This window comes from Acanthochromis polyacanthus, chromosome 21 (assembly GCF_021347895.1).
Source record: "Acanthochromis polyacanthus isolate Apoly-LR-REF ecotype Palm Island chromosome 21, KAUST_Apoly_ChrSc, whole genome shotgun sequence".
Taxonomy (NCBI): domain Eukaryota; kingdom Metazoa; phylum Chordata; class Actinopteri; family Pomacentridae; genus Acanthochromis; species Acanthochromis polyacanthus.
The window spans coordinates 2359570-2379142 of record NC_067133.1 but is presented as its reverse complement, the minus strand read 5'-3'; the positions used below and the strand labels follow the sequence as shown (position 1 = coordinate 2379142).

The following is a 19573-nucleotide window of genomic DNA, read 5'->3' as shown; positions in this document are numbered from 1 at the left end:
AGTGTTGTCTTTACCACGTCTGTCATTCAACAAACATGTTATCTAACATCATCAGTGGTGGAGAAAGCATCCAATTCTTTTCCTACCTGTATGATATCGCATTGTCTTTTCAAAGTTGTGTTTTTTAGATCGAAAAAATATTGCTAATGAAATTACCCTGAACCCGACTGACTCATTTTGCCTTCAGATTCACACCCTTCTGCTTGTTTGAATTTTTTCCCAAATTAAACCACACAATTTGACTTTTCCAACAATGCTGCTTGTCTCTGTGAGGCGAGAGAAGTGATTTTGAGCTCGCATCCACTTTACTCGTAGGACAATCTGCATCGATATAGAACACATATCGCAAGAAAGAGAAAACAGAACCAGCCTCTACAACATAATATCTTTGCTAATCGCTTATTTTCACACCTCTGCTTCTCAGTTGAATAAGTCAAGAGGTCTGAAATGTTTTATCGAGGGTAAAACTTCTAAAATAAATCCAAATTAAAAGCAGAACTTTCTGATTACTGTTACTAGGTTCTACTAGGTTCCCCGACACAATCTTGAAAAGATATCTCTACTGCTGGAATTTTGTATTAAGATGCATCTAAAAACATAACAATGCCATAATGTGAAATATTTCTTTCTGATATAAAAAAAAATAAATGTGCACGCATTTTCATATTAAGGCACCGGACTATGGAGTCATAGGAGTGCCAAATCAAAATATAAATAAATAAATATATAAATGTGGAAATATAAAGAGAAATAAATCAATAAATCAATAAATAAATGTGGAAATATAAAGAGAAATAAATAAATAAATAAAAGGGAAAAAACAGAAAAGGGTAAAAGCAAAGACAAAATTTTCCTTTTTATTTATTTATTTCTCTTTATATTTCCACATTTATTTATTTATTTCTCTTTATATTTCCACATTTATTTATTTATTTATTTCTCTTTATATTTCCACATTTATTTATTTATTTCTCTTTATATTTCCACATTTATATATTTATATATTTATTTATTTATTTATATTTTGATTTGGCACTCCTATGACTCCATACTGGACGATCTGCAACAGTGTTCTGAATAAATCAAGGTACACAATGTGACTAGCCCTCATATTAGCCAAAATAGGAGCTTAAAACTAATGGCAGTAAAAAAAAACAAAAAAAACACTGAAAATCCTCTGGGCTCATGAGGTTAAGTGTTAAAAACTAAATCATGTTTTGGAACTATTAACACTTTAACACTTTCCTCCCACTTGAGTTTTGAAAAGTGTTTTCCATCTATTCGTGTATGATTTTTATCTTGTACAATTGGTAAATTAAAGCTACACATTTTCCCATCTTTCATTCATACCAAGAACTTGGAGCTCACTCTGAAATTATAAAATAGTAAGTAGTCCTTTGATAGTTCTCATTATCTTCATTTAGCAAGATGGCTAGGTCCTTGATGATGGCAAAAACAAAGGAACATATATTATGCACAACATTACTTAAAGTGTACCTTGCTTTTAAAGTGTAACTGCAGGGGAATAACGGTATGATGATTCTTCAGTGCAATGAGCTAAAATGTTTCCTGAATGAAATCAGTCCAGTAAAGGCAGCTCCCTTTTAAAAGTGTGAATTTAATTACCGTCCATTGTCTTGTCATTCATAATAGATCCGACCTGAAGAGCAGATAAACCCTCTTCTTATCACTGATGAGCACTTCTCTGGCTGCCTCGCAGGAATCAATGGGAAACTAATTTCCTGTTTGACTTGTTCAGGAACTGAAACCGGTTGAAAATACTCCGATACCTGAAATAATCGAGTCGGTTTCATGTCGGTGCGTAATGAGACGTATGGCGCGCTAATGCCTGGGTAGTCTGACAGGCATGGAGTGCGTCTTCAAAGCGGCGATGTGAACGAAGGCTCAGAGGGAGATGATGACATCCGTGGAAGCTGGAGAATAGAAGAAGACACTCCTCAGTCTTGGCTCACTTTTCGTGCTCGTAACAGGCAGCATCATGTCTCCTAGTGACAGCTCCAAACTCAAACTGTCTTAATGTGACCTTTCATCTTGACAAGCCGCCGCTCTTTGTTGCTATTGATCCGCCCTTCCATCTCCACGCTAAAATAGGTCAGAGTAGGCCGGGTTCTTAACGCTGAAGCCTGTCCTTTTTCTTCCCCTGTCAGTGGTTGCCTTTTTTTTTTTTTTTTAGGATGAGGTCAAGAAAGAAAATAGGAATGAGATGTGTTCGGCAGAGTGGGGGGAAAAAGTGTGAAGGAGTGTTCGGAGGAGGGCGGGGTGGGGAGTCGCCAGGGTGTGAATAAGCTGCTGTCACCCATGTCAAAGGTGACAGCAAAGCAACACGCCAACAGCTGGCTAATCTGTGCAATCAGGCATGAGAGAATGTAACGATAACAGCAACTCTACATGATTCTTCATCTTTTTACTGCTGCAGAAACACACTTGGCACAGCTACGCTTAATTTCATGCTGTTTTTTTGTTGCTTCCAAGGGTGATCTAAAACGAGGCGATAAAGCCAAAATTAGACGAAGACTGAGTTTGAAAATGTGGAAAAAAATAGATCTTTTCACAGTTAAACTTCTGATGTCCACATTTTCAACATTTTTGGGAAATCTTTGAACATTTTTTGGTGGGAAAAAAATGTTAAAATGTTTCTTTAAGAACATTCTCAAAAAAATCAACCAAAATCCAGCGAAATTCGCTGGATTTTGGTTGATTTTTTTTTGTGAATGTTCTTAAAGATAATATTAGAAGTTTTACTGATATAGATGTAATCACTTTAGATATTTTTAGGATCTATTTGGAAGATTTTTATTCGTTTTGTAAAAAAAATATTTACAAGAATTTTCTTGCCAAATTTGGGGATATTTTTTTAAATACAACTTTTAAATTTTTAAGGAATTATTGGAGTTTTCTTCCTAAAGGTTTTGCAAATTTTCAGAAATTTCAGGATTTTCTTTTAAAATAAAACTTTGAAAGTTTTAAGGAATTATTGGAGTTTTCTTCCTAAAGGTTTTGCAAATTTTCAGAATTTTTTTTTTTTTTTTGGCTGAATTTTTGGATTTTTTTTCAGACAAGGACACAGTATTTTTTGGGGCCCTTAAATAAGGACAACAGAAGGCTTAAGGATGCATGCCATGTTTTCCATACTTAACTACACTTCCTGTAATTATTGCTGATGAGTTTAAGGCCCCGTTGTGCGCTAGTGGCGTTCTTCTAGCTAAGCAATCACAAGTGTGAGTCAGAGCGCCTCACAATATGCTGGCTAAATGCAGGGGAGGAGCTTTCAAACAGGAAAACAAGGGAAAGCTTTATGAGTCACACACATACACAACACCTCCTCTCGCCCAAAGCGAACCCACCAAAGAGCTCCCATCGGGTGTGTGCGCAACCTCCAACACACACCTGCATGGAAAGCGCACACGGAGCTACACGCACACATTTGCTGTTTGGATTTCTCACCAGAAAAATGTGCAGCAAAATCAACACAACCTCCCCACAAAGACTGCTCTGTACAAGCAGGTTTTTGATGCGGAAAGTGCTAAAAATGCAGAATATTACAAACCTGTGTTCCTCAGTGATGTCTTCACCATGACAACCACAGATAGCAAAGCACATCTCCCCCAAGGGAGGCACTCGTGAAGGATGATTTGACATAAATAAAGAATCAAGTGGAATAAAGGGTTAGAAACACCCATTGTTTATTAAAACAGCAGCCCTTGTGTTTATGTGCACGCTCTTTTCAGTCTGTGTTGGTGGGTTTTCATCTACATACAGAAAATGTATTTTAGTGCATTACATGTGTATATATTTGTGTTGCTACCACAGGTGTGGGGAAAGGGCATGTCTGTCAGAGTGTAGCTTCCATCCCATTGGATATAAGTCTGAAATTTCCCACAAGATGAATATGGTTTGTGAATGATGACTGGTGCTGAAGACCGTCTCAGGTGATTGGAGGAGGAAGTGCTGATGTGTACTTATAACTTAAAAAGCATATTAGACCTCAGCATTACACCTGCAATATTTACACTTTTATGGATCTTTGTGTTTATTTTATGCACTTTTTAAAACCTCTTAAAGTAAACACCATTACATAACCAACTTTACTGCTTTCGTTTAGTCTTCCCAATCTCAGAAGCAGCAGGCAGCTGTTTCCAGCAAAAAACTGTTAAACGAACCCGCTGTGCACAACCTGGAGGACTGCAGGTTGATGAGTGGGTCGATATGCACTCATCCAACCAAACTGTTATTAGCTGAAGGATCGACAATATTACTTTCATAGAAAGAAAGCACTACATCAGTAGCCTCCCAGGATTAATCCACGATTTTTGCATTTTTACATTTACTTTGAGTCGGTTCAAAACGAATCGATGTGGCTGCAGTTTGTTAAAATGGATGGCTAAAAAGATAGCAGCCCAACAACTAACATGGCAGATCATCTAAAAACTATCAGTAACCTGGTCGCGAGACATTGCTCAATAATTCTGTTCAAGTTGATATAGCTCTATTTTCAGAAATCATCTGAAAATGTGCAGGTGTAACTTGTTGTGCTCCATATAAAAGGTGGATGCAGTGCCTTAAAGCTGCATTCTTACTAACAGCCAGCAGGGGGCGACTTCTCTGGTTGAAGAAATGTATCAAATTGTATAAAAACGAGCACAGTTCTCACTTGATTTGTTATCTCAGTAAACATTGCCTGATGAATTTATGGTCTCAGTTAGTAGTTTCAAGTCCTTTTCAATGCAGCATGGTGGAAGTATGGCCCCCATTAGAGGAAAATTAAAAATAAACAGGGTATGTTTTATGGCAGAGCTTTCTTGCAATTGACAGGTTGTGACAGTTGTGTGTAATGTCCTCCAGTTTTCAGCCAGACTCACTCCACACTAGTCATGTCCGGTTTCAAAGACGAAGACGGTGACGACCAAACCCAAGTCTTCAAAACAGAAGTCAACAAACCAATGGGTACTGTCCCAGTCACTGTGTCCATCTTACATATACAATCTATAACCTCCTCTAAGTCTGTTGTTACCAATTCAGTATAAAATAACCAGGTTAAAACAACTGAATGTGCTGCAAACGCCAGCTTTTTCTATTTTTTCTAATTAATTTAGGTTAATAGGACTGGCAAGTAGAGTGCCCTCTTAGTAAATTCATCTAGTGAGACAACACACACTTGTTTTTTCCCCCCTCAAAGCCAATTGATTAGTTTAAAAAGATTCACTGCAGCTCTAACTAAGTGCCCAGCGCCAAAACGCAGACGGAGAAAGATACCAACTACTTCGTTAAAACAGATGAGCAGTTAACGATCTAAAGGGCCAGAAACAGGCAGACACAAACACAGAGCTACGAGAGAAATGAATATTGACTTGCATTCACTAAAGATGCAATTTTAAATGGATGTTAATGTTTGCTGGATGTATAAATATGCAACTGTTTGCTAACAAACTTGAAGTTTGCAACTTTATCGGGGATAGCATCCTCATTTTTTTTCTAACCTACTGTGTTGCCCGTAAAGCCTAAAAAAACAAAACAAAAATAACATTAAATACCTCTGCAACAGTTAAAATGGAGCAAATAGTTGCTCTTTCTACATATTTGCCTTTCTTTTCACCTCGTCACCGCAGTCCAAAAATATAAACTCTGTGGTTTCAAGGGCTTTGCAAATCCATATCACTGTTATTTGTTTGTACATCTTTACAAATGTGAAGCCAGTGCTTTCTTGTGTGTGTACTATATTTATTCCATTTTGTGCTCACTTTTACTCAGACCTGCCATAAGTGATTCCTTTTATTTGGTCACTGTGGGGCAGTGAGCTGTGAAGCTGTGGTCCAGCAACCACCAATCGGAGCTCTTTTCACCGCTGTGTTTCTGGTTAGTACGCTACTTTGCACATCTCTGCATGAAGGGGATCACAAAACTGAAAAACTACATCAGTCGAGATGTATAATCTCAGAATAAGGTATGGTTTTAAGTTTTTGAGTTTAGTTTTAATATAGATTTAGGTTGATTTCAAAATAAACCAACTTCTATCAAGACACAGTGAAATCCGACTGCACTAGGAGTGAATAATCTTTACTTAAATTAGTAATGTTTTTCTGGTTTTAAAACCTTGATTTGCTACAAGTAACAAAATAAAAGGTTTAGAAAAAAGAAATATTTGCTTATATTTAGTATTTTTCAGTTATCATTTGGCGATATCAAGTTTGAATTTAAATATTTTGACCCGAAAATCAGCATTTTCAGCTTATTTTAATCTGTGGATACTTACCTGGGACCTTATTTCTAGATATAAAAGTTTTATTTCAAGATTTCTTATCAAGGAAATTTTGATTTCACAGTGAAATTTCTGATGTCCACATTTTCAACATTTTTGGAAAAAAAATTTTTGGTGGAAAAAAAGAAATGTTAAAAATGTTTCTAAGGAACATTAACATAAAAATAAACCAAAATCCAGCGAAATTTGCTGGATTTTGGTTGATTTTTTTTTAATGTTCTTAAAGAAAATGATAGAAGTTTTAATGATATACATGTAATCATTTTAGATATTTTTAGGATTTTTTTGGAAGATTTTTACTCATTTTTTGAAAATATTTACAAGAATTCTTGCCAAATTTGGAGGATTTTTTAAAAATGAAACTTTTAATTAATTATTGGAATTTTCTTCTTGAATGTTTTGCAAATTTTCAGAAATTTGGGGATTTTTTTTTTTACTGAATTTTTGGATTTTTTTTCAGACAAGGAAATAATATTTTTTGGTGCCTGTAAATGAGGACAGCAGGAGGGTTAAGTGATTTTCTTCTCAAATTTAGTGTTCATATCTTAGATTTGGGCTACCCTTTTTTGCAATAATAGCAACTTATTCAGTATCTAAATGATGAATTAAAAAAAAAAAAAAATATATATATATATATAGTGCTGTTAATTCATCAGTTAGATACCGGATAAGTTGCTGTTATTATCACCAAATGTAACCGCATTTAGAATTTCGTCGACACGCTTCAGGCTCCATCATTTTATCCAGTGATCATATCTCCACATGCACGGACCGCAGGAATACAAACGTGTGTGGAAGCTGGTAGAAGTATTTTTGGAACTTTTTCGCTTTAGACAACAGCTGACGGTTGGAACCACGTGGCTGCAGCAACACGCTCCCGTGCACATGCTCTCGCCACACACACATTCATGCGTTTCACACACACTCACCCAGGATCTACAAATACACCCACAGCTCAACTGTAGTAGATTTCATGAGCGCCGGCAGCATGAAGGCTGCTCCCCCTTCCTCTCCCTCCCACCTCCCTTCTTCTTCTCTCTCTTTCGCTCCGTTGCTCTCTCATTCTCTCGCTCCCTCTCTCTCTCTCAGCAATTCTTTGTTTTTGCTGCTTGATGTGCAGCGGAACCCTCTTTTATTCAGGTTTTTTTTTTTTTCCCCCCCTGTTTTCATCTCTTGAAGAGAGGAGCCTCCATCTGCAGATTTCTTCTTCTGTTTCTTGTCTTACTCTCCCTCCCTCTTCCTCTCCCTTCCTCTCTCTCTCTCTCTTTCTCGTTCTCTCACCTTCTATCTTGGCTCCAAACACTGAACCTCTCACTCTGGGTCCTTATTTCCTATGCATCTCCCCGTGACTGAGGGGAACAGGGACTTGACTCTCCCCTCTTCCTCTCCCGATCCTCCTCCTCCTCCTCCTCTGCCTCTACCTCCTCTGCTTCACCTCTCGTCCTCTCGCTTCCTAACGGAGGGATAATGTTCTATTTCCAGCTGGTGATCATGGCTGGGACGGTGCTGCTGGCTTACTACTTTGAGTACACGGACACCTTTCCCGTGCACATCCAGGGTTTCTTCTGCTACGACAAGACCTTCTCGAAGCCCTACCCCGGTCCGGACGACACCAGCAAGATCCCCCCGGTGCTCATCTACTCGCTCGTCACAGCCATCCCCACCCTCACGGTAAGAGTTGCTTTTGTTCGTTTGCAAGAGTGGAAGTAAAACTGGAGATATAGAGGGAGATATTTCCAGAGAGCATGCAAGTGGGAGTGCAGGTAAAAGAAAAGGCGCTCTAATGGAAAGTAAGAATTTGTCAAAGTTGAGGTGGTTCTGTTCGATTTGTTCCCTGTATCTGCGAGTGAAAGCGTACCAGAAGGCTTTGTATTTGTTAAGGTTGTGAGTTTTTGCAGGCGGTGTTTGCTGCACCGCCGAAATAGTGAGCAGATTGACGAGCTGCATGGAGGTAACCCCCTCCATCTTTGACGGGCAGGTGCATGTGTGTGTGTTTGCACATATGTGTGTGCGGAGTAGAAACTGAGACAAGAATCAGCTCGGACCACGCAGATGTAATGGGAACAGGCAGACAGGTCATTAGAGAAAGAAGGAGAGAAGCAGCAAAAAGGAGGAAGGGTTGAGAAAGAAAGAAAGAAAGAGTGTAAAACTTGGAGTTGAATGATAATGGCAGGCAACAGATGCTGTCTGAATCGAAAAACCGGAAATGATAGGTGAGAAAAAGACACAATGAGCACAAAAGAAGGCTATTTCATGGGGAGCATGTACTGTTTTTATTTTTATTTTTTTGTATGCATGTGTGGGTGCGTGTGCATGAATGTGTGTGGTTTGCTTTTGAGCCTCCATTGAGATGGACGGCAGTGAGCCTGAAATGTGTCCCACCTGGCACCGAGCACGGACACAAACCTGAACAGCTTACATCCTCAAAAAAGGACGCCGCAGACAGAACCAGCCAACATCCGCAATACAAAGGGACACAAATAACCTGACCAGATTACACGTACAGACAAAACCGCAGCCGGCAGTTGCTGCAAAGACAAGAATACCTTACAAATGGAGCACAAAATAAACACAGATGATGCCTGTGTGCAGATGCTGACGGCCAGGAGAAAGTCTGTGGGGCTGTTTTCATGTGGCACCACTGCATGTTTGTCTCACACCCTGGGTTTTTCTAAATAAGAGTTATGGCTGAACTATGTTTCCACCCCGAACGGACATAAATGTTTGTCATAACTCGTAAGTGATAAAGTTGATTTATTTAGGTATGCATAATTGTGGTATTGATTTAGGAACTGGATTAGGGGAAGCTGAGTCAGAAAATTGAAAGAGTCCGTATTTTCTGTATTTTTTTTAAATAGACACACAAGAAGTTTGTTTGTACACGTCATGTCGGCTTTTGTTTGTTTCTTCCTTTGTAAATTTAAGACAATATTCAAAAAATCATACGAATAGATTGTTTAGGATGGTCACGTGGCTCTGAAAATGCAAAAGGGATTTAAACATGCATTCTTTTCAGTGGCCAGCAGGAGGCAGCTTTTCTAGTTGTATATTGTATGTAAGTCTGTAAGAAAGTGACCCTATTTCTCCCTCAATCTGCTACCTCAGTATACATTTTTCTAATAAGTTTGTGGTCTCAATCACGAGTTTCAAGTGTCCTTCAGTACAGTATGATGTTCATTTAGAAACTTATGGTCAAACTTAGAGTAAAATAGATGCTAAAGCAGGGTATGTTTTAAACTGTTTCTACCTTGTGATTGACAAATTGATACCATATGGGCATGCGTAATGTCCTTCAGTTCTATGTCAGATCCATCCTTTCATCATTAAAGCTCAAACCAAGTTCCAAACTCAAGACTTTCAGCGGGTGACAGTGCCTACATGCATCTTTTCTATACAGTCTATGGTCATACCACATTACTACCGTCCACTAATGGCATGAGTAATCATAAATGGGAGAGAAATAAAGTTCATTAATGATGTTATAGTGCGCCACTGTAATGCAGGGAGGAGGCCAAGATGGATGGATGGATCAACAAAACATCTTAACCCAGGAGACCACTGTTCTGCTTCTGTTTCTGTTTTTTTTAGCTGACAAATTAATCCTGAAGACCTCTATTTATGTTTCTGTCACAGATAACCAAGGTAACTGATTTTGTTCTTTTTCTTTTCTTCTTTTTGGTGGTTATCAAACAACTGTTTTTGTGTCCAATTTGGAATTTTTCCTTCTTCTGCCCATTTTTCTTTTACAGCAATGCGTAACTTAGTGTGTTACGCATCACTTCTGACAACACATCATGTGGCTTATTTGCTTGCAAGCAGGCAAATAAAACAAACCTGACTCACATTTCATATTCGCTCCAAATTCACTTCAACAGTAATTTCACAGGCAAATGACATCTTGCAAAAGAGGCATCAGATAAGACCACACTGAGTTTCTTAGAGGACGGTACGTTGCTCTGGAGCACACGGACAAGCAATGTATTCAGTAAACGTGTTGGTTTATTTAGTGCTTCTATTTTTGTGTGAGTGTGTGGTGGTTAAAAATAAATTATTAACAATGCAGGTGAAGTCCTTACCTTGATAACACAATGAAATAAATATCACACCATTCCCTACAGCCCAATAATTTAGGCAGCGTTTCTTATGGTGAATTTTAAAAAGCTGCGCCGTCATTTTCTGCAGATATACAGCAGTTTAACTTGACTGCGTTGAGCTGCACTCACTAATCCAAATCAAGTGGACCTTTAATGAAGCTGCCCTATCAGAGGCTAAATTACTTTGGATGTTGAACTGGGTCAGAGAACATTACTTACATCAGCTAGTCTGTCCTAACCTGTGCTGACAGAGGCCTTGGTGTGCAACAAGCAGCCAAGTAAATCATAGCAGTAACTCCCTGCGATAGCACCAGTCTGCTGCGAATGTGCTTTGCCATTTGTTGCTGGTTCCAGAGGAGTTTTATCTCTTTTTGTCCACCGCAGCAGCAAATCTGAGCCTCTTGTTTGGCGATAAAGTGGCTGCACTGTCTAAAAGCCGCCCAGTGTTTAATAAAAGTCAGAGTTGTCACCTTTTTTATGGCTGTTGGTAAGAGGTTGGGATCTATCCGGCATTATTATATTTACCAGTGCATTTAGCACAGTTTGACCATCTTTTGTTGCTTAATAGCACTGACTTCAAGGACGGAGATGTATTATTATTGTTATTGCCGACTCTAATTGCAGATTAGAGTGTGGAGGTGATTATTTGAGCTGACCATAAGAGACCCTGTCTGACAGAGTCACTAAAGGTAATCAGCCACCAGAGTGTTTGGGTCAGTGCCAGAGTTGTCCAAGCCCAACAGAGGGCAGTCTAGCCCTCCGTCAGCTCCCAGTAGGGTCCCAACATTTAATTAAAATCATCAATCACTTTTTGAAAGTTTCAGCACTAAGAGCCAATCCTCTGCATGGAGGCGGAAACATAAGAGAAAGGACTTGGCATGTTCCCTCCTCCGTCACATATATGCCATTATGGCATGTAGGCGTGGGTTTGTTTATCACTTTATAAGTTCTTCTAAAGTTGTCGTTGATCTTAAATGTCAGGGGACAGGAAGTAAACTAAAACATTATTATTTCTAGTTTGAGTTTGTTTTTGAAAGGCTCCAAAGGCAGTGAGTGATGGGAGAGATCATTGTTTTAAGTGCATGTCCAAGATGTCCAAAAAGAATAATTGTCAAGTTTGTTAGGTGAACTCGGCAGCTCAGCAGTCCAACACAACAACCCTGCAATAAATCCAGCCTTCATGATGGTTATTATGTCCAGTTGTCTAATGCCATATCCTGTCATGGTTCTAATATTTCCCCGTCTTGTTTACATCAAAAGGTAGTTCGTAATGATAACTGTAGATGTTAGGTTGCGTCCATGGTAGACTTCCATGGCAGCAAACTCAAAACAAGTTTCCTTTTGTTAAGCCAATATAGTCCAAAATCAATAATTTGCTTTAAAGGGTTTTACAGTGATTTCAGAAGTATACTAAGTACCTAATAGATAACTTGTGGCTTTCCGATGTGGGATGTGAATGGGGGCAACGAGCAGCATCGATACCATTTTTGCCCTTTCTGTTTCCATTGCGGTGTAGAATCCAAAAGTTTAAACTGTGGTGTTAACCCCTGAATGCACCAGAACAATGGCAAATAGTGGTTACTGAAACTAAATCCACATCTGAGAGCATGTAGGAAATAGAACAACAGGTCTTTGCCATGTTAGCCGATATGGTTCAACCAGTCAGCGTCAAAACGCGCACAATGGTTTTCAGGGCTGCTCTAAACTACCAACCCTGGAGCAGGCACCATTTTGTCCCCAAAAAACAACCCCTAAAGAGGCTCTACAAGGACAGATTATGCAGTCAAAACCTGCAAAAAAGTTTCACTTCCCCTAAATCGGCCTTAAAGTTCTTTCAATGGCTGACAGGCTAATGTCTCCAACAGACTTTTAAATGATTTTAGCCTCTGTTTTTAAAGCATTGTTTACCAGGTTGAGTAGAGAAGCAGAACAAAGATTAATTACCTGATTATTTCATGTCAGTGTTAAAATCTGGAGAGCTTTTTTGGACCTGATTATTTGCATGCACAGTGAATTTGTGCTGAATGTGCATTGATTCATCTTGTAATCGCAAAACTGCAGCACAAATTTCCCTGTTTGCAATCAAAAACTACACGTTACAATCGTAAATGTTTTAAAGACCTACTCGCCTGCCTCTTTACAAATTCTGGCAAAATGCGACTGCTGTCTCTTCAGTGACGCTGAAATTCCCCATGAAAACACACACTTGGGTTTGGTTCATTTTAAGGGCGTCTTGAAAGTTTGCCTAATGGAGCTTGTAAGCCCGTTAAGCTGAGGATGAATTAACTTATCTAGCAAAGATCCGACCTGACAGTGTGCTCAAATGTGTGTTCACTCGCTGAAAATCCTTCCTTTGATCACTTCTAGTTTTTGTCTTTCCCTCTCTCTCTGTTTCGTGTCCGTTCTCCACAACCGTCCACATTCCTCACTCCACTACATCTCGTCCACGCTGACCTTTTTGCCTTCATGTTCTATTAATTCCTCTCTTCTCTTTGCGATTTAGGCTTTTCTGTGTTTGCTCTCGCTTCCTTTCTCTTTTCAACCACCCTCAATCTGATGGCACTTACTACATTTTACCTGATGTTTACTCCTTTTGCCATCCAAGATGATCTCCACTCCCATCAACACCTCTTCTTCCTTTTTAAGCTTTTTATTTGTTGCCCTCTCTAACCCTCCTTATACCTATGTTTGTCTCATCTACCAATTAAGATGTGTCATCTGGGAACCGGTGGGTCTTCTCACCTTGTTCTCTTTATAATCTGTGGTTACAGTGCTGATCATGGAGATCTCACAGGAAAATATCAAAGTTTTTCTGTCCCATTTTCAGATGCAGAGGAGAAAAAGTCTTTATGTAAGTGCAAGTCATACTGAGATAAAAGAATACTTAGCTAAATAAATAGGGGGGGAAAAGTCACCTTTCAGCGCTGTTCTGACTCATCCCATTCAAATCAAGGCAATGCATTCAAAGACGGGCCAGATCCATGCTCAGTTACACTGCTGTTAGACTGAATATTCAAGCCAAAGATTCTATGGAAAATGTGTTTCCTCTTCTTATTACCATCTCGTCCTGTGTAACATCATTTAAAATGTTAATTTGGTGAAAAGTAAGAGTTTATAAAAGGCTATCCTTCAAAAGGCTTTTCAAGATGTAACCAGTATCTGATAAATGTAAATAATGTCCCATTAAAAGTACAGTCTGGGATTGTGGAGAAAGATTGTTGATGTTTAGCTTTCTTTTCTTTTTCTTTTTTTCCCACAACTCAACAATGTTTGGGTTTTATAAAGCAACCAAAAATTATTTTCTATCATTAAACTCATTAAGTACAACTTATAACGATATGGTTACAAACACAGCTTTTGTATGGATTAAAGCTGGGGGAGGCAGTAGTTTTTTGCCCGGAAATTAGTAATTGGTCAGCCCTTTCAGCATATTGTGATTCAAGTACCCTTAGAGAAAACTACATTTCTGCACCTCCTCTTGCCTTCATTTTCAGGCTTCTAAAGGTCCAGCCTGTGATCCAGAGCAGGTGATAAAGAAGTCCACAGTGAGAGTAAGATGTGATGATGCAATGGGTTAAATCCAGGACTTTAACTTGGGAAAGTGGGTGATGAGTCCCAGCTGACAACACAAATGAATGTTAACTTTCAGTTTGACTACCTTTGTGTGTGCTCTTGAGTTGAGAGAAGGAAGAGCTGCAGGTGGAGGCAGTATATTTTATAATTTAGTGTTTTGTTTGTTTTTTTTCCCTTTACAGATTGCAGCCTTACATTTGCTTTAATTAATGAGCTTTGCTGGTTTGATTTTGTTACCTTTAGATACAGTAAGAGTCGCACCTACCCCACTTCCACCTAATCTAATAATCGATATCTTGCTCAGACTTGATATGGGTCAAAATACAATAATAATTACATTCTTACCATTTAATTACTACAATAACCTTGCAGTAAATATTAGACTTGTGGGTAACTTGAGCCTTTGTAAAAGTTCAGATTGCAAAAACCAACCCTGTAGAACCTCTTTCATTTCATGTTAATTCGAGACAAATTTAGCTGTTGAAGAATACTTCAAGGGGGGGAAAAAAACCATTGCATTAATCGGTTAAATACAGAGAGGATAACAAGTGCTATTTTCATTCATCTCCTTGCTGAGTCTTTTCCTCTCTAATGTTAACAACAACATAAATATTCACTAATACTGGCCAACACAACAAACCTCCATTAATCTCATCCCTATATGCTCGTAGAACAGAACGTATTTACAATAACTACTGTTCATCGGTATTGTCGAAAATGTCAGAACATTCTCCACTGTGGAAACAGAAGACAGAGAGGGCCAATTATGGCTTAAAATGTTTGCTACTTCTTGCCTGCTCTCAATTCCTGCATTGGAAAGATGAAACATATTGACACTTAAACTTACACCCCTGTCAAAAGTTTTAGGACGCTTTCTCATTCAAATGAATGAGAAAGCGTCCTAAAACTTTTGACGGGGGGTGTACATACTTTGGCTGTTTTACTCAGTTTGCAAGCACTTTGGAAATGTGCTGTAAATAGAGTAATCTTACTTTGCCAGCCATCATCAATGTTCATAGTTTTGTTCCTCCAGTGTGAATACAACACAAACGTCATACAGGTTCGGCCACACGCTATGAGGAAGTTGTCTTTGCTTCTCTTCCGCTGCCTCTTGTAAGTCAGTGCCATGTCCCATTTAGTCTTCCTTTCATCAGTCTTTTTGAAAAAGTGTGTTCCTGGGTTTTGCTTTAAGATAAATTACCATCCGCTGGTGCACTTCCGATTAAAAGCTGAAACCTTTGGAAGTTAAACAACGATTAATCACTCAATAAAGAGTGCCGGCTTGTTGGAGATTCATTCGCCAACAACTCCTACAAGCAGCCCTTTCACCAGTCTCTTCTCTCTCGACTTTAATCAGTTCTTAAGACTGTTTACCGGCTCCATTTACTGCAGGTTTTATAGTTTGTTCTATGAATGATAACGAAGATCATGTCAAAGCCTTGAGTGAATGATGGCAGTTCAGTAATTAACCATGACCCCTTTTTATAAATGCTAAAAGTGGATTAAACATCTGGTATCCACAGGATTTGTGCGTGAAAAGGGTTTTTCCTGTACAAGGCCTGAAGCATATTATAAATGCCCTGTACATTGGACACACACGTTTAACTGACATTTCTCAGAGGTGCCCCGCCAGCATCGACCATAACGTCAGTGTGCTGACATTAAGCTGCACTTTGGCTCAACTCTGACCTCACACCAGCCCCCAAAGTAAACCCACATTCATACACAATTGTCCACACAGGATCAGTGCATTTGGATTCTGTTTTTTGCTCTTTTTCTAAAGCAGGGGTGTCCAACATGCGGCCCGTGGGCCAAAACTGGCCCCTAGAGGGTGCAGTTCGGCCCGCAGGACGACTTCGTAAAGTGTGAAAAATGACATAGAAGACATTAATTGCGGATTTTAAATTTGTAAAGCTATAAACTTAAAATAATTTCGAGACCATGACAAGTTGTTTTGATCATAAAGTAAAATGCTAGATTGTTAATTGTTCTTTTGTCATTTTAGGTCTCATTTTTGTAATATTTTGTCTTGTTTTTGTTGCTTTTCATGTTGTGTTGTCTGACTTTTGTTACTTGTCTCATGTTTTTGTCATTTTGTGTTTCCTTTTTGTCTTGCTTGTGTTGTCTGTTTTTTGTTACCTTGTTTCTTGCTTTGTCGTTTTTTGTCCTATTTTTGTCTTTTTATTGTCTCACACGTTGTCGTTTGTTCATTTTTTTGTCCCTTTGTTTCTCATTTTTGTTGTTTCGTGTCTCATTTTTGTAGTATTTTCCTTTTTTTTTGTCATTGTGATCATAAAATCAAATACAATATTGCTTCTTGTTCTTTTGTCATTTTGTGTCTCATTTTTGTAATATCTTGTCCTGTTGTTTATTGTCTGACTTTAGTTGTTTTGATCATAAAGTAAAAAATATTACATCGTTCAGTTCCGGATAGCTGTGACTAAATGTTTTGTTCACTCTGTGATCTGGAAGTTGTAATGTGTAAAAGATAAACTGGGGCATAAAGTTGTTGAAATTGAACTTTATTTTCTTCAGAAATTTCAGGTTGTTCATGATGTTTTATAAAAAGATAAATCCTTAAAGGTGAAAACTTTTTCAGAATGGACTTTTTTGCACTGAAACAAAAGGAAAAATGTGGAGTTGTGGTTATTTGTAGGTTACTATGCTGTGATTTTACTGTTCCGGCCCACTAGAGATCAAATTGAGCTGAATGTGGCCCCTGAACTAAGATCTGTTTGAGACCCCTGCTCTAAAACTTTCTTGATCCTTTCCGATGTCCATCTTCTTCCTTTCCCTAATTCCATGCCACATCTCCTTTCTGTTTTTAACCACAGACACACACAGTCTAGGTCTGATGCTGCTAACCCAGGTTAATGAGACAGATGGCAGGGTGGGCTCCATGGTGGGAGAGAGGGGGGCATCAATTGCTGTGACACTGGCTGCCATGGGAGCATATGTGTCTGGGTGAAAGCTTTCTAGCTCTGCCCCCTCGACTTCTGTTCCTCGGTTTTGCAATGGCAAGTGCGGGTAAATGAGAAAATGACGAGAGCATGTAATAAGACGAGATGCGATGTTAACGCAGGGCCAAAGTTGTGATGTTGAACGAGATACAGATAAGGAGAGAAAATAAATGTAAAAATCCAGGCCTTCAGCCCATCGTAGAAAAATGAAAATTATGAGATTTCTGTTCATGGAAAGAAGAAGTTGTTTTCTTCGCTGCACATTAAAGAGGCTCTATCTGTTCTGTCTATCTGCGGTGCTGATATCCATACAGGCGGATTCACCACAGTCTGAGCAGTCGGCCTGGAACACAATAACGGCTCTCATCAAACTGCTCACGATGATAATCACCCTCCCCAAACCAAGCACGGGATTGCGTCACCATTTCTGATACTTCATCAACAATCTCCTTGCTCCAGCCATCACCTTCTCTTTCCTCTGTCACCTTCACTGCTTTCCCTCTTTCACTCCCTCTGTAGTTAAGTTCTGCTGCCTGCTCCACGGACAATTTTCCTTTTGGGCCCAAGGCAGTTATTGCATCACCCTGATTGGCTATGCAGCGAACAGAGCGCGAGAGAGATAGAGTTTGTGCCTTCCTGTTTCCTATCTAGTGGTTACGGCAGAAGTCCCCCTTTCCTGTGAAATAAGATTAGACTGAACAGGGGTTGTCATTTCTGCTCCTCAGCTTTGATCCATTTTTCACTCGGGCGGAGAGAAGAGGCACCTCAGGGGTCCTGCGTGGCTGGTGGACTGCCATGCTACACTCAGTGCCTCAGACGTCTCTGACAAACACCGGTGCCCAATCTGCATTCACAACAGGGGTGCATCCCGGCTCGCCACCCTCTATTCTTACATCTTTCCATGCAGCCGCTGGACCGAATCTGTGCTTTCTGGTCGGAACTGCGAGCATTTGACTCAGACTCACGCAAGTTTTCTGCAGTAAATTATCAAGGAAAGATAAAAGGTGACAAAACAGGAGGGGGAATGAGTTCTGTAATGAATGAAAGTGAGAAAAGAGAAGAATGGATTAGGAAGTGGAAGATGTGGGTAAAAGTTGTACAGTGCTCACTTGTCACCGTCTCGTCTTGTGCTGAAGGCTTTTCCATGGGTTTGGAATGATCACCCCTCTTCAATGTATCCATAGTTTCTGCAACCTGGTGTTTTTTTTGTCATTAAAAAAGGTTAAAACTAGCCTAGCCGCGCTAGACCCATGTTCTGAAGGCACAAGGGTCGAGGGCCGCTCGACAGGGAGGGAGATGGGCTAAAAGGTTGTCTTTCAAATCACTCTACAGCAATTGGGTAGGTATACAACCAATCAGCGCAACGTATAGGCTGACGTAGTTCCTAGAGCGCCGGCGGATTGTGGCTAACTCCCATTAGCTTCCCAACCAGCGGAGCCAACTGGTATATTAAGGATTTGCCATATCCCGTCGGCATAAGTCCAAATACGTCTTTCTTCTCAATGAAACACTTCAGTGCCGTCCTTTGTTTATCTTTCAAGTTGAATTTTAGCTTCAAATCTTTAAGGGCTGTGGCCAAAGCCGAGTCGAAAGATAACTGTTTATTGTGCGCCGGTTGTTTCTGTCAGAATCGTCATGCCTCTGTCGTCACTTAGTTACGCCCGCCTTCTGACTCTACACTTCATGGTGATTGGTCCGGCCAGTTTTAGGAGAATCCAGCCTCGAGCCTTATGGAGGGTAACTAGACCCACCCTGACAGAGAATTAAATTCGTTGCCGTGGGTTGTCAAGTGCGGCTAGGCTAGGCTAGGTTAAAACGTAATCATAGAACTTAATCAGAAAATGTTTGAGACAAGAGAGTTGACACCTCCAAGTGTGAGCCAGTGGTTTCCCCCCTCTGGATTTAGGATGATTTGCCAAACAAAGGGGTTTAAGAATCTCAGGATCTTCTTCACTTGCGATGGCATGATGAGGCATGACATAGACAGAAGATTTGGTGCAGCTTCAGCAGTGATGTGGGTGTTGTAGCAGGCTGTTTTGGTGAAGAAGGTGTTGAGCCGGAAGATTAAGTTCTGGATTAAACATTCAATCTACGTTCCAACCCCCACCTTTGGTCACAAACTCTACGTAGTGACAGAGATAAGATCCTAGATACAAGCATTTGAAATAACTTTCCACTGCAGTGTCTGGGTTCTGCCTTAAAGATCAGGGGAGGAGCTTGGACATCTGGAGGAACCTCGGAATACAGCCGCCGTTCCTTCGTGTCTAAAGGAGCCAACCGAAGTGGTTCAGGTGTCTGAGTGGGATACCTGATGGGTGCTTTACTTTTGCAGTGTTCCAGGCACATCAAACGAGGCACAGACCTCAGAGTATATCCAAAACTTGCTGGAAGGATTACATATCTCATCTGGCCTGGCAACACCTTGTATCCTCCAGGAGGAACTGGAACAGTCACTGTTCCTTCATGTCTAAAGCAACCAGCTGACGTGGTTCAGGTTTCTGAGTAGGACACCTCCTGGGTACTTTTCTTTGGAAGTGTTCTAGACACATCTAACAGGAAGGAGACCTCAGGGTCGATCCAAAACCTGCCAGAGGGATTATATATCTCATCTGGCCTGATAACATCTTGGCGTTCCCCAGGAGGAAGTGGGAAATGTTGCTGGAGAAAGG

At 39.9% G+C, this 19573-nt stretch overlaps 1 protein-coding gene across 4 annotated transcripts in view; it reads left to right on the top strand.

The window, feature by feature from the left end:
* Window positions 1–19573, top strand: part of plppr2a (phospholipid phosphatase related 2a) — a 71211-nt gene that overhangs the window by 28368 nt on the left and 23270 nt on the right. For 3 of the 4 annotated variants that reach the window (XM_022196452.2, XM_022196453.2, XM_022196455.2), the window contains exon 3: window positions 7760–7948. In XM_022196452.2, the coding sequence (XP_022052144.1) occupies window positions 7760–7948 (189 nt within the window). Of the gene's footprint in view, window positions 1–7237; window positions 7949–19573 lie in introns of those variants that run through there. The other variant, XM_022196454.2, reaches the window with a different exon arrangement.